The 13,336-nt window shown below is 50.7% G+C and overlaps 5 protein-coding genes across 6 annotated transcripts; 4 read left to right on the top strand and 1 right to left on the bottom strand.

Moving 5' to 3' along the window:
• Nucleotides 1-772: 772 nt before the first annotated feature.
• On the top strand, nucleotides 773-3,034 carry PRO1_1 (Glutamate 5-kinase). 2 transcript variants are annotated; one of them, XM_066118436.1, is made up of 4 exons: nucleotides 773-1,205; nucleotides 1,337-1,716; nucleotides 1,797-2,067; nucleotides 2,139-3,034. In XM_066118436.1, exons 2-4 carry the CDS (start codon nucleotides 1,636-1,638, stop codon nucleotides 2,867-2,869), a joined length of 1,083 nt encoding a protein of 360 aa, XP_065977040.1. In that variant the 5' UTR covers nucleotides 773-1,205; nucleotides 1,337-1,635; the 3' UTR covers nucleotides 2,870-3,034. The 2 variants fall into 2 exon arrangements, with proteins under 2 accessions (XP_065977040.1, XP_065977039.1); XM_066118435.1 differs by having other exon boundaries at nucleotides 773-1,524; nucleotides 1,606-1,716.
• Nucleotides 3,035-3,246: 212 nt separating this feature from the next.
• NIP7_1 (ribosome biosynthesis protein nip7) lies at nucleotides 3,247-3,926 on the bottom strand (the record flags this gene model as incomplete). The annotated part of the gene is made up of 2 exons (XM_007811304.1): nucleotides 3,247-3,587; nucleotides 3,710-3,926. 2 exons carry the CDS (start codon nucleotides 3,924-3,926, stop codon nucleotides 3,247-3,249), a joined length of 558 nt encoding a protein of 185 aa, XP_007809495.1.
• A 555-nt stretch (nucleotides 3,927-4,481) lies between these two features.
• On the top strand, nucleotides 4,482-4,838 carry J3458_004815 (uncharacterized protein; the record flags this gene model as incomplete). Its single annotated transcript, XM_066118434.1, has 1 exon — nucleotides 4,482-4,838. One exon carries the CDS (start codon nucleotides 4,482-4,484, stop codon nucleotides 4,836-4,838), a length of 357 nt encoding a protein of 118 aa, XP_065977038.1.
• Nucleotides 4,839-5,937: 1,099 nt separating this feature from the next.
• On the top strand, nucleotides 5,938-6,753 carry J3458_004814 (uncharacterized protein; the record flags this gene model as incomplete). The annotated part of the gene is made up of 1 exon (XM_066118433.1): nucleotides 5,938-6,753. One exon carries the CDS (start codon nucleotides 5,938-5,940, stop codon nucleotides 6,751-6,753), a length of 816 nt encoding a protein of 271 aa, XP_065977037.1.
• Nucleotides 6,754-7,640: 887 nt separating this feature from the next.
• On the top strand, nucleotides 7,641-10,901 carry GRS1_1 (Glycine--tRNA ligase 1, mitochondrial). Its single transcript, XM_007811303.2, has 2 exons — nucleotides 7,641-9,711; nucleotides 9,778-10,901. The coding sequence occupies exons 1-2, from the start codon at nucleotides 7,948-7,950 to the stop codon at nucleotides 10,171-10,173; spliced, it is 2,160 nt and encodes a 719-aa protein (XP_007809494.2). The 5' UTR covers nucleotides 7,641-7,947; the 3' UTR covers nucleotides 10,174-10,901.
• The last annotated feature ends 2,435 nt before the right edge of the window (nucleotides 10,902-13,336 follow it).

Below are 13,336 nucleotides of genomic sequence, written 5' to 3'. Positions count from 1 at the left end.
GACTCTGCAAAGCGAAGGCAACAGGGCCGGCCGGAAGGTTGATATTTCGTGAGCTCGTTGGGGTGCGTAAAATCCCGCCGCAACAGCTGTTGGAGCGTCTGCAGCTCCAGCACGGACATGGATCACAGCCCTCGAGTGGTCCAAAAAGTGGATGGGGGCTGGCGGTGCAATTTTCTGCCGCGCCGTCGCCGATCAATGCAGCCTTTTTCCAAAGAGGGACAGGCGAGCTGTGGTTGGGCGGGCGGTGAGTAGGCCAGGCCCACAATGGCACAGGGACGGCTCTTACTAAGGCACGAAAGAGTGGTCCTGCGACTCGCAGAGTCGCAGAAAATACGGAGTACGGAGGTACTGCTAGAGCCTAGTAGTCAAAAGACACCTCCGAGGTACCGGTTCAGGTACTCAGGTACCTACCTAGGTAGTATCCAGTACTTGTCAAGACTCCCTCCAGGCTAGGCAGGTACGTGACTTGGTTTCCAAAATTCTTACTGCTAGTACTCTGTAGTCCATTGATATGTCGCTATGTACTCCGTACTTTTGCTGCGTTGGTACTACTGCCTATATCGGTACGTACCCAAGTACCTCCTCAGGCCATTGCGCGCGCAGCGAAACATTAGCCAAGGCTTTGGCCTGAAGTCTGATGAGTCGGCGTGACTCAACCAGCCTATGATGACTGACGCAATCCGAAAGCGGGTCCGACTTCGGGCTGGGATGTTGCTTCAAATCCAATGAGATGATCTGGAAACATGCAAAATAATGAACGCCAATGTCCCCAGGGGATGCAACACCGCGCCAAGGCAAGCCTTCAAGATGACGGACGAGGCATTTACGGAGTCTCAAAGTAAGTTTGCCAACATGTGAGAATGCCTGTGACGTACCTAGGTATGGAGAGCGCCATCGAGACATTGTACCGTGTACAACTCTGCAGAGTTTTGACAAGGAAGTCCAAATACGCAATGCACAGTATGGTTCCATGTCAGCCTGCTCTCCTCTCCTCTTGTTCTTCTTGCTTGATGCGCTTCTCATTTCTCATTTTTTACTTTCTTTTTCATTTAGTCTCAAAAAGCAGCCTGTTCCTGTCCCTCAAAAGTTTCTGTTTAAAGCCTTTCATGGATCTGGTGTTCCTCACGAACTTGCTGACCCCTGAGAATCAAAAGCCGCCGAGATGAAGCGGTCACGACATCAACAAACAATTGTCATTAAACTGGGTACGTGTTTTAGACAATGGGGTCCCCTCCTTTTGTACCTATCCAGCGGCAATGGCTCGCCATTGTTACTGTCTTGTCTTGTCATTCTTCATGTTGCAGACGCTTTGTCTAACACGAGTCACATTTTAAAGGGACGAGCTCCATAGTGGACGAGAAGACTCATGAACCTCTACTACCCATTCTTACCTTGATTGTGGACACTGCATTCAAGTTGAGAAAGAATGGTCACAGAGTTATCATCGTCTCCTCTGGAGCTATTGGCGTCGGCCTCCAAAGAATGGAGGTCGACAAGCGCCCCAAGCATCTCGCTCAACTCCAGGTAAGCTAAATGGGAAGCTGGATAATTATCCCAATGAGTAGTAAAAAGGCTTCCTCCCGCTAACATAATTTTCCATGATAGGCTTTGGCAGCCATTGGACAGTGCCGTCTGATGAGCCTATGGGACAGCCTCTTCGGCCATTTGTCGCAGCCAATTGCTCAGATTCTGTTGACCAGAAATGACATTGCAGATGTACGCTTCTCTCTTGGGCCTCATCTCCCTTCTTATCCTTTCTTCCCTTTTGGTTTAGTGCTAACACAACTGTGCACCAGCGTACACGATATCTGAATGCTCAGAATACAGTCAACACACTTTTGGACATGGGAGTCATTCCCATTGTTAACGAGAACGATACCCTTGCTGTTTCTGAAATTAAATTTGGCGACAACGATACCCTCTCAGCAATCACTGCGGCCATGGTTCATGCGGATCTATTGTTCCTCATGACAGATGTTGACTGTCTGTACGACAAGAACCCGCGAACAAACGCAGATGCCAAGCCCATTGAAATTGTAGAGGATTTCTCGGTTCTCGAAGCAGATGGTAAGCCTTATTCCCCGCATTACATCCCAAGGTTAAACCGACAAGTGGAAATTGACCAGCATCCAAAACAGTATCAAGTGCCGGTTCCTCTTTGGGAACAGGGGGTATGAGCACCAAGATTATCGCTGCCAAGCTGGGGACTCTGGCTGGTGTAACCACGATAATTACCCGGTCTTCCAATCCGGGGAACATCCTCGGCATCGTGCGTTACCTGCATACGCAGAAGGTCAGCAGCTGCTCATCTGCATCCGACTCTGATGATCAGCGGAGCCAGCATGGCGAGCCGCCCTTGTCTCATACCACCACCTCGTTGAACCTCATGGACCCGTCCTCCAGTGTGGACGATGATGCGCCCCCTCCACTGCACACGCGGTTCCTACCTTCGAGCGACCCGATCTCAGATCGCTACTTCTGGTTGCTGCACACTCCCCACCCCCAGGGCACCCTGTTCATTGACGAAGGCTGCCATAGGGCCTTGATGGACAAGGCTGGTTTGCTTCCCGTCGGCATTGTTGACGTTGCGGGGAACTTCGCACAGCATGAGGTGGTCCGCATTGCCGTCGTCACCCGCAGGTCGACTCCAGGACCTGACGGACACATGTGGGATGGAGAGCCTCTGGAGGTTGGCCGTGCCTTGGTGAATTACGCTTCTGCAGAGATTACGAGGATCATGGGACACCAGAGCACTGACATTCAGAGCATCCTTGGCTATGCAGACAGCGAGTATGTCGCTCAGCGGTCTCACATCGGCTTCTACAGAAAGGACAGTCGTCCTGTGACTCCTATCAGCGATCTTTTCTGACGACCTTCACAACATGTGCCGTCATTAGGCACCTTTTTTCCATATACTAGCGTAATTTTGTTCTTATTCTCCGGACATGGATTAACGACAGTTTGCATTAAGAAAATACTACAATCACAAGAGAAGTGATGATAGAGATATTGGCATTAGACACTTTTGCTTTCTTTTTTTTTTTCTTATCCATAAAAACTTGAACATTTTGCTGTCTTTGGACGTAATGCTCCTGCATAATATGGTCAAATCGCAATCTACTCTGGTCCCATGTGAAAATCTGTCCTTCTAAACGCCTATGCAATGTAACAAGAATGATGCCCCAAATGAACCACAAATAACGCCAACCATCGTCCACCCTACACATCATCCTTGTTCCCCTCGTCTCAAGTCGTAGCAAATAGGTTATCCTCATCACGCAGATACTCCCCGCAGTCCGCCTGTCTGAAACATGTGATGCCCGTCGGGTCCAATCGCCGAGCCTCAGCGGTACTTCTGGCCGTGATGCCAAAGCCCAGCGGCGTGTCGTTCATGTTGTACACCACCACGCCCTGGTGCTCGGGGCAGTCGTCCGACCATCTGCCTACGTGGGCCTTTACAATGTTACCGCCGTAGAGGAAGGGCATCTCGCCGTTGGGTCGCACCCAGACCTTCCACCGGGCGTGCTCGGAGAGGATTTCGAGGGCGGTAATGTGAAGGCGGAACTTGCCGGTCTTGGTGAATTTTCCTACACCACGAAAAGAAATCATGCCATTAGTCTAGGGACGGAGGGTTTGTTTTCAAAGAAGGAGGGCAGGCTTGACGTTTTTTTTTTTTTTTTTTTCTTGTCATACGTGGTGCGGGACGTACCAATGCAGGTTCCCAGTGAGAGAAGCTTGTCACGAGCTATCGATGTAGCGAGGTTGGCGATGGATAGACGGACGTAGTAGACTCGGTCCTTGTTCAGGCGGAAACAGAAGCGATCTCCGTCTGGGAGGGGCGCAATGAGGTTCTTGAGAGAGTTGCCGGTGTAGTTGGCCAGCTTGGTGAAGAGGACCTTGGTCTCTTGCTCTGTGAGCGGACGCATTTTGGTGGGCGCACAGGCGTGAATCTTGGGAGCTTCAGAGATGGTTATGTATACGACCGATGGTTTTTGGACGGGCGATCAGGTATCTCTGTCGGTCGGATTGTCAGGAAGTCGTCGTCTACTAGTTAAGTCGTCGGTCTGGCGGGCACTATTATCAAGTCCTGGCAGAGGAGAGGAAAAAAAAAAGGAGCCAGGGCCTCTCCAAGCTTATCGTGAGTGGGACCGGCAGATAAGGAGCAAACTAGTAGTACAAATACCAAGGGGCTGATTTGGGCATATGATTGGCTGGATCTCTCCTTGCGGAGTTTACCAGATGCTATGGCCATATCGAACCCCTCTGACGTTTCCAGAAGAACGGGTAGTTTATCGAGATTCAAGAACGATGGATGATCTTTGGTCTTGGCTGTTTTTAAAAAGTCGATATCATTACTAATCATTTTGACTTCATGTCTTGAATTGCCATGGTTCTGCTAAAAGTGGTGGGCTTGCTGCAACCGCTCAGCTCGTCTGCCATGAACGAAGCACCGGACAGTGAGAGTTTCTGTGCAAGACTTGATGGGATGGGCGACGCTGACGAAGAATACAATTTTTGAAATACAACGTGCACTCGAAGAATGCGGCTTTGGACGTGTAACCTGCGGCGTCCGACGGTTGCTGGTCTGGTTGGTGTCAGAGCCAACAAAGGAGCGGAATGACGTCCTAGACCCCCCTTTCCTCTTCAGCCCCGAAATTGAAAGTTTGGTACCATGGCAATGCTACTTTACTGTAATGAAGCCTTTGGGAATAGTTGGGTTTATCGGCGGCAATGACCAGGATTTGCCTTTTTGGCAGAGAGAGCGTTGTACCCTCCCGGGTCAAAATCAGTCAGACCAGGATCGAGCAAACGACACAGGTTGGAACGAGATTTCGTGACGGGCTCGAATGAAACATGAACCGTTGCGCTTCTTGAATAGAATCTTCGCCGTCAGCACTAAAAAAAGGAGTTACGTGATGACTGGCCGAAGGTTGCTGTAGATCTTAGTCCATCTCACCAACTCTGCCGTTCCATCCGGGACAGGCGTTCCCCGCGTGCGGGTGCCGACTCGCCGCATCACGCTGAGAAGAGTCTTGACTCGGTCTTGATCATGCCTGCCTCTGATTTCTAACGGTTCTTGGCCTGCCATTGCCATTGTTTGCATTTTCTTCTCACATATATATACCCTTGCAGGCGACGGACTGCCCGTGTTAGTATTCTAATTGGCCATCTAGAAGCCAGCACAGCATGTGGCCGAGCAAGGCCAGACGTCTGGATTCACATACATCAAGCCCCAGGTTCGAAAGGCACATGATATCGTGGTCAAGTCTGAAGAGTACCATTACTATGCTCACCGGACGCGGGCCGAGGAACAGGCTTATATTGCGCCCAAGACAAAGTGGCAGGAGTTGATATTCAAGGATAACAACCAGGGCGGCCACCGCGAGGCACCTATGCCGTCTGGGCGTGAGCTTGGGAATTGGGCAAACCGTATTGAAATTACAGACGAGGAATGGACAAATGCCAGTCGTGCATACAGAACCGCTTCCACCGGAGCTCGAAGTCACCCACGTTGTTACCCTGGCGTATGTAGTATGATTCGGTTAGGGATACTCACTTACTCTTTAGGCTTCTATCTGATCAACACGGATATCCTGGGCCCCTATGGAGTCGGATTCGCAATGGGTACACTAGGATGGGGACCAGGTAGGCGATGTCGACGTCTTGTACCACCCATCTTTCACTTTGACTTGTCTGATTCGAGGAAGGAATTGCCTTCTACACCATCTTTGGCTTCATGGCTGGCTACAGCGGTTACCTCATCTGGCGAGTGTATCTCGTCGTCGACAGTTACCAGTTCCCGGCGAGGAATTATGGTGATCTTGGGTTCCGCACCTGGGGCACGACCATGCGACATATCACCAACCTTCTCCATGCACTAGGGCTTCTCCTGATTGTCCGACAGGTTCAATCCAGTTTGCTCAGAACATTTCTCAGATGTCGCAGTTTAAGCTGTGCTACGTCGTCTGTCCTGTGCTGTCTGTCTGCGCTGGCTTCCTCCTTACTCAGATTCGAACTCTACGAAGCTACGGAATAGTCGCCAACTTGGCTGTTTCGTTGAACCTGCTCGTCATGTTCATCACCATGTGCGTCATTGCACATTCGCCGCCAAACTTTGCCGTTGCCACTCTGGGTTCAGCGGGGAGTGCTGTAGATCCATCAACAGTCACAAGGGAGCCTGATGGGACGTATCCTCCCGTCATACATTACAATGGACTTCTACCGAATGGACTCGTTGGGTCAATCAACGGCCTGTCATCCGGGGTGCTGGCATATGCCGGAGCGCATCTCTTTGTAGAGTTTCTGGCTGAGATAAGACGGCCGCGAGATTTCCTCAAGACCATGTGGGGAGCGCAGCTTTTCATATACACGGTGTACCTTGTCTATGGATGCTTTGTTTATCACTTCCAAGGTCAATACACTTATCAACCTAGTTATCAACCTAGTCATCAGGGTGTCAGCACTTATGGATGGCAGACTGTCGGCAATGGCATCTCTCTGATTAGCGCCCTGATCGCTGCCGGTCTTTATGGCAACATTGGTATCAAGGTGCTGTACAACAATGTTCTTATTGACATCTTCAACGCGCCGCCGCTGGTCACCCGCCGCGGCAGGTTTCTGTACGCCGTCTGGTGGGCCATTGCCTTTACCGTTGCAGCGGCTATTCCTGATTATTTTGGGTTTGTCAGTATTATTTCAGCGACCTGCTTGTTGAATTTGACCTATACCCTCCCACCATTGTTTGCATTATGATACGATATCCAACGTCATGCGCCGCGGGGGTCCATGGGTGAGGGTTTCGATTCGACTACGGGAGCAGTGCTTCGCAACGAGGGACGGATTCAACGACTGGTGTGCGGTTTCCTGAGCGGTGGTTTATTTCAAGTGTCCATCAACGTATGGCACGTTGTATATTTCTTAGCATCACTATCGATGTCTGGTCTAGGCACGCTGCCATTGAAGGTGAAGTTTTAGAGTGTGAAATGGCCGGCGTAATTGGCAGTGCTGACAAATGATGATGATTGTTGTCAGGCATGACTGAGGCTTTCAAGCAGCCGCAGTTAAACTCTTTCTCGTGCGTTTTACCTCTCAATCTAAATGCTTAACCTGGGGGGTTGTCTTGTTCTAGCTATGTAAATATATCTTTTCTGCGACATGTTGGTAAGAAAAACACTGCAGTCGTCCCAACTATGGTTGACTTAAGAGCCGTGTAGTGGGAGGCATGGAGGCAAAGGTGTTTGACACGAAACGAGACACCTGCATATGCCGAGCCATGCTATGAGGCACAACAGTGGCGGTAGTTGGGCGAGAACTGCTTTCCGGAGACTAAGCTGTAAACCTGTTTAATACTGTCGAGTGTGTTGAGCGTGTCGAAAATGTCGAATGATTGGCATGGTACGATGTGACACCAAAGATTTATATCTGCAAGCGAATTCATAGAGTCTGGCGGCATTGCCTTGGAGCTTCTTTAACTTAATAGGTCCAGTACTGTCGTGCCTCAGGCTGTCAGGTGCCCATGTACACAACCCTGTCGCTCTGGGTGTGTAGGTACCTGGGTCTAATGGAGGGGCAATGACTTCTGCTGGCGCCCGCGCTTTTCCCACTGGTTCAATGTTTCCATCTGCCACGCGCAACCAACACCACCATTGTCCACTTGTTTCCCTCTTTACAAAGCTCCCTCCGTATCGGCGCCAAAATCGGAACACCCGCCCTCAGGTGCTCCCATTCGCCCCTTTGGCTGTCCGAGTTCCCACATCTGATGTGTTAGGGTATTGCGGCCTTCCCCTGGATCTATTTTGTTAGGCCTTGCTTTAATCGGGAGTCACACACAGAGCCGGCTTCGAGACGCTTCTAACCCCACCATCCAGTTCATCGAGGGATCAAGTGCGCCAGAGTTTGCTGTGACTCACGCACGTCGTTCCTTGAACGTCTCGATATACGTGGTGGATGAAGCCAATTCGAATTTTACCACTTTCTTCTTCTTCTTCGTATCAATCACCTTTTGTCGCCAGCGGCATATTTCGTCGGTGCCCAGCGACCTGCCAGCGCAACTTTTCCGTTTTTCGAGCCCGCCAGGCCTACCAGGTGTCCAAGTCTCAAAAGAAGCAGCAAACCGCAATGACTACAACGGCAACGACCCTCAAGGGTCAACCCCTTGACAAGCCCGTCCTCGATGCCATGCTGAGGCGGCGCATGTTCTACACGCCCTCTTTCGAAATCTACGGTGGTGTTGGTGGGCTGTATGACTATGGTCCTCCGGGTTGCTCCCTACAGGCAAACATTGTCGATCTGTGGCGCAAGCACTTCATCCTCGAGGAGGATATGCTCGAGGTCGACTGCACCGTCCTGACGCCCCACGATGTTCTCAAGACCAGCGGCCACGTCGACAAGTTTGCCGACTGGATGTGCAAGGACCCCAAGAACGGCGAAATCATGCGAGCCGACCACTTTGTCGAGGCGATGCTCGAGGCGAGACTAAACGGCGACAAGGAGGCTCGTGGTCAAAAAGTAGAAGAGAAGGATGATCCCAAGAAAAAGAAGAAGAAGGCCAAGTCCGAGGCCGTAAAGCTGGACGATGCTGTTGTCCAGGAATACGAAGAGGTTCTGGCCAGAATCGACAATTACGACGGCCCTCAGCTTGGTGAGCTCATCAAGAAATACGACCTCAAAAACCCGGCCACCGGTGTCTTGCCCTCGGACCCCGTTTCGTTCAACCTCATGTTCCAGACTTCAATCGGCCCAAGCAGCAACCTTCCCGGCTACCTGCGTCCCGAAACGGCTCAGGGCCAGTTTCTCAACTTTGCGAAGCTCCTCGAATTCAACCAGAGCCAGATGCCCTTTGCTTCTGCCTCCATTGGCAAGTCATATAGAAATGAGATTTCGCCCCGCGCTGGTCTACTCCGAGTTCGAGAATTCTTGATGGCCGAGATTGAACACTTTGTTGACCCGCAGGGTGGCAAGAAGCATCACCGATTCCACGAAGTTGAAGACGTTGTACTCCTCCTCTTGGATCGCGATACCCAACTGTCCGGTAAGACGGAGACCAAGAGAGTCACCGTCGGTGAGGCAGTCAAGTCTGGCCTCGTTGACAATGAGACTCTTGGCTACTTCCTTGCCAGAATCCACCTCTTCCTGGACAAGATTGGTGTCGACCTGTCAAAAATGCGCTTTCGCCAGCACATGGCCAACGAAATGGCTCATTACGCCTGCGACTGCTGGGACGCCGAGTTGCTTACTAGCTCTGGCTGGGTCGAGTGCGTTGGTTGTGCTGACCGCAGTGCCTACGACCTATCGGTTCATGCCAAGAAGACTGGTGCGCCTCTTGTTGTTCGGGAGCGCCTGGAAGAGCCTCTTGTCATTGAGGAATGGCAAGTGGATATTGAGAAGAAGAAGTTTGGTCCTCTGTTCAAGAAGGATGCCAAGACCGTGGAGACGGCTCTGCTGGCCACTTCGCAAGAGGAGCGGGAGAAGCTTGCCAAGCAGCTGAAAGACACGGGCAAGATTTCTTTGGACGTTGCCGGTGTTGGCGATGGCAAGGTTGAGGTCGCCAGTGATACTCTCAAGATTGAGTTCCGCAAGAGAATCGAGAATACGAGAGAATTCACTCCCAACGTCATTGAGCCTTCATTCGGTATCGGTCGTATTCTGTACTCTCTGATTGAGCATAACTTCTGGACTCGTGGCAGTGATGGTGGAGATGAGGCCCGTGGCGTGCGTGACCCCAACTATACTACAAAACACATGTTACTACAAGATGCTAACTGAGCTGAACAATAGGTCCTGTCATTCCCTCCCACGGTGGCTCCTACCAAGGTCCTCATCGTTCCTCTATCGAACAACACCCAGTTCCGCCCTATCATCAAGAAGCTCTCCCAGCAGCTCCGACTCGCCGGTATCTCCAGCCGCATCGACGACTCGTCAGCCAGCATCGGTAAGCGATACAGCCGAAACGACGAGCTTGGCACCCCACTCGGCATCACTGTCGACTTCCAGACCCTCCAGGACAGTACCATTACACTGAGAGACCGCGACTCCACAGCTCAGGTCCGAGCTGAAGAATTCAAAATATTGGATGCTATCAAAGCCCTTGTTGACGGCTCAAAGAACTGGGAGAAGGTGGCTTCTGAGCTGCCCAAGTTTGAGGGCCAGGAGGTGGAAGTTGCCGCCCGCTAGAACGAAAAAAAAGGCAAAGTTACCCTCGTGAAGATGATAAATAAGGCGCTATGATGAACGAGAATGTAGGGCGGTCGTGTGAATGGGAATATATGCAGCTTTATATTTACTTGCTGTTCTGAGCCAACGTAGAACCGCGTGGCATATAGCTTGTTATAGAGTCAATCTAGATGCTGGCTTAATAAAATGAGGCTCATTTGAATTGCCTAGTCATTCAATTCTCGTACAGTCGGCAACACTACATCACGTCCGGAATTCATAGCTGGTTCTTTCCTCGACTCTGACTCGGCCAATATCCCGGAGGGTACGGCGTATTAAAGCCCATATTGCAATCACAACTAGAGGGCCGGGAGGGGGAGACCAGCAGCGTTCCTAAAATATCAAGCATTCCCTAAATATTGAATTACTACCCAAGTACATGCTAGGTAGGCAAGGTAGCGGTGGGCGCTATTCGTGTAGTGGCTTCCGCACTCTGTAATTTAGAGGGGACTGTAATAAGAAGAGGGCGGGTTCTATAAGAAGAGTGCGTTTGCAGTTTTGTGTTTGGTCGAATGGATGCTGTGATATTGATTATCTCTCTGTGCATGTGCCCATCCATGTACAGTTTCCCCATGAATTATTCTTCATGAGTGACCTGACAGGGTAGCTGCAAGCAGGCGGTAGCACTATCTGTGATCCATGTATTTTGGGCTGTGAGGTGTTAGGAAGATTTATAGTGTTTTATTGACTCTTCTAATAGAGACCTTAACTTATTCAGAAATCTCATGGAAATATGAGGTACTTAAAGGTTTCACTTTTCTCTTATAAAAAAACGCTTTTAGTTGGTTATTAGCCCCCTACCAAGTCACGTATGTATGTTGAACAATTCAGGAAGCGCGGGACTTTATGTCACCATTACGGAGCCCGAGTCAGGCAGGGGCCGAACTACGGTACAGGCCCTGAACTAATACTCCTGTAGCTATTGTGGGAAACTTGGACGGTGGATCGAATGCCGGCGATCTGCAACGAGCCCGGTGGATGGTGAGCACTAGCAAAGAGGTCGTGCGGGCATCAATAGCAGGGCTGTGAGGAGACAGATGACTCGCTGGCGGTGTTTTGTTAATGAAGCATCTCTTGCATTGAAATTTCCATGTTATTGCCAAGATGACAGATGGTTTTCCAACTTGCCGGTTACAGAAAATGTTTGTTTGTTTGAGGTAGCATCTGTAGAGATCGTCCACCACGACAGAAGCCAAGGTAGCAGGGACCTGTTTCTCAAACTTGGCTCTGTCGCAATGAAACAAACAGCAAGCGACTGGTACCTTTTTGCGTGACTTGTTCATCTAATACGAGGGAGATTAGTCAATTTTCAGACAGGCCTGAATTTGTACAGAATGGTTGGCTCGGGCAGTCAAATGATGGACATGGGGTTCTTTTAAGAAGCACCCAAGTGTGCGTATGGTAGGGAAGATTTGCCAACCGACAAGCCACGACGATATCATCCAGTAGAAGTAGAGTAAACCTTGCAGTACTCTCACATGGCGCGCGATATTAGTGAGGCATATGACATAGTCAAATACCAGTCGCTTTCCTCCCCGGACGGGTTGATTGAGGAGGGGGCCCATATTGACCCGGAAAGACAGATGGTGTAATGTTGGAGAGAACACGAGCTGTCGACAGGCGTCGTGTTGCTAGATGTACTCCTCAGTACATACGTATTTAGTGTTTTGCCAGTTGCCAGTAGTTCTTTTCGAGTTTCAACGACATGTAAAACAAATTGCTAATATGTCTGGTGGCAACTGAGACGATTAGCTTGACAAAAGGGTGGGAAAATGAGGGTGTTTCATCTTGCTGGCCCCTGATTGATGAGTGCGACAAAGGCGTAACAACAGATTTCAGGGGCTCAGGACATTTTCAAATTCACATTGCGACACTGCGACGGATATAGAGTATGATTTCTCGAATTCAGCGATGAGTAGGGAGTACTCGGCACACCATAGAGGGAATACGGCGAAACGGCTGTGGCTTGGACAAGACGCCCGTCCGATACCTCGGTCCACTACTGAGGAAGCAGGCAGGAGGACGTAATAGGGAGCAGTGTCAAAGATAATGGCGTCAAGTCAATCCGTTGCAAACTGCATCGATTCCCGAAACTGATGTCGGCATTGCCCGCAGACGAGCGGATGGACGATAAGACAGGTTCGTTTGCTCTGCTTGTAAAGTCGACAGAAGGATGTTGCAAGCTGAAGCGACCCAGCGATTTCCAACCCCTCCCCTCCCCCACTTCGAATGTCACTGGTTGGCAGTGGTTGCCTACCCCAGCTCTGGTGCGGCTCTTGGCCACCTCGTTGGTTCTTGCCCGTTGCCGCTGGTCCCTGCTGCCGTTCGCCCAGCATTAGAGGAGGGGCTAGGCGGCCCAACCATGTTCTGAATTTTTGTCCAGTGGCAAGTGTGCCGTGTGCCAGCCAAGAGCGTTGGCCACAAACTGGCGGGTGGTGACTTCCCTGACACTTGCATCAATTCATCTCCGCACCTTGCCAAGACGAGTAAGTTGTCTGGTGATGGCTGCACAATCGTGGCGTACTCCGTATTTGAGCATCAATCGATGTCTACTAGGTAGCTATCCTTGGCATTTGCAGGCGACTGAGCAAATGGCATCTGACTAAATTAGACAAGAACAAGTCAAATCAGCACAGCTTGATATTGCTACGTGTGCGCCCATGGGCAATCTAATAACTTACCCACTGTGCTCTCGGTACTAAATTTTACAAAGAGTAGACGGCTCTCAGACCTGCAGGGAATCCGTACTTGAGCATAAAGTACTTAAGTACCTAGATGAAAGCAGATGGCAGATGCAAGGCTCTGTGCTTTGTGCTCCGTGCTCCGTACCGTTCGAGCCAACCCCACCATGTTCCTGGCCGACAAAGGACAATCTCGTACGGCCCCGATGCCCGACTCTAACTCTAACGCCTCAGATGCCCCGGCCCCTGTTGACTCTTGTCCTCGTGCTTCTATAGTATAAACTGTCTGGTGGCACATATGAAGCCCTGGCTCAGCGCCAATCCAACACAGCCCACATGCCCTCTCTCACCAGCACCGCCCAATCTGCAATTGTCCGAAACGCAGCCCGCCTCTAGTTTCGGTGGATGGGCATGGAGTACATGACAAGTTCCAGACGGAGTGT

The sequence above is a fragment of the Metarhizium acridum genome, assembly GCF_019434415.1.
Source record: "Metarhizium acridum strain ARSEF 324 chromosome Unknown scaffold_29, whole genome shotgun sequence".
Classification (NCBI taxonomy): Eukaryota; Fungi; Ascomycota; class Sordariomycetes; order Hypocreales; family Clavicipitaceae; genus Metarhizium; species Metarhizium acridum.
Note: the sequence above shows the minus strand (reverse complement) of the source record. Positions and strands in the feature narration are given on the sequence as shown.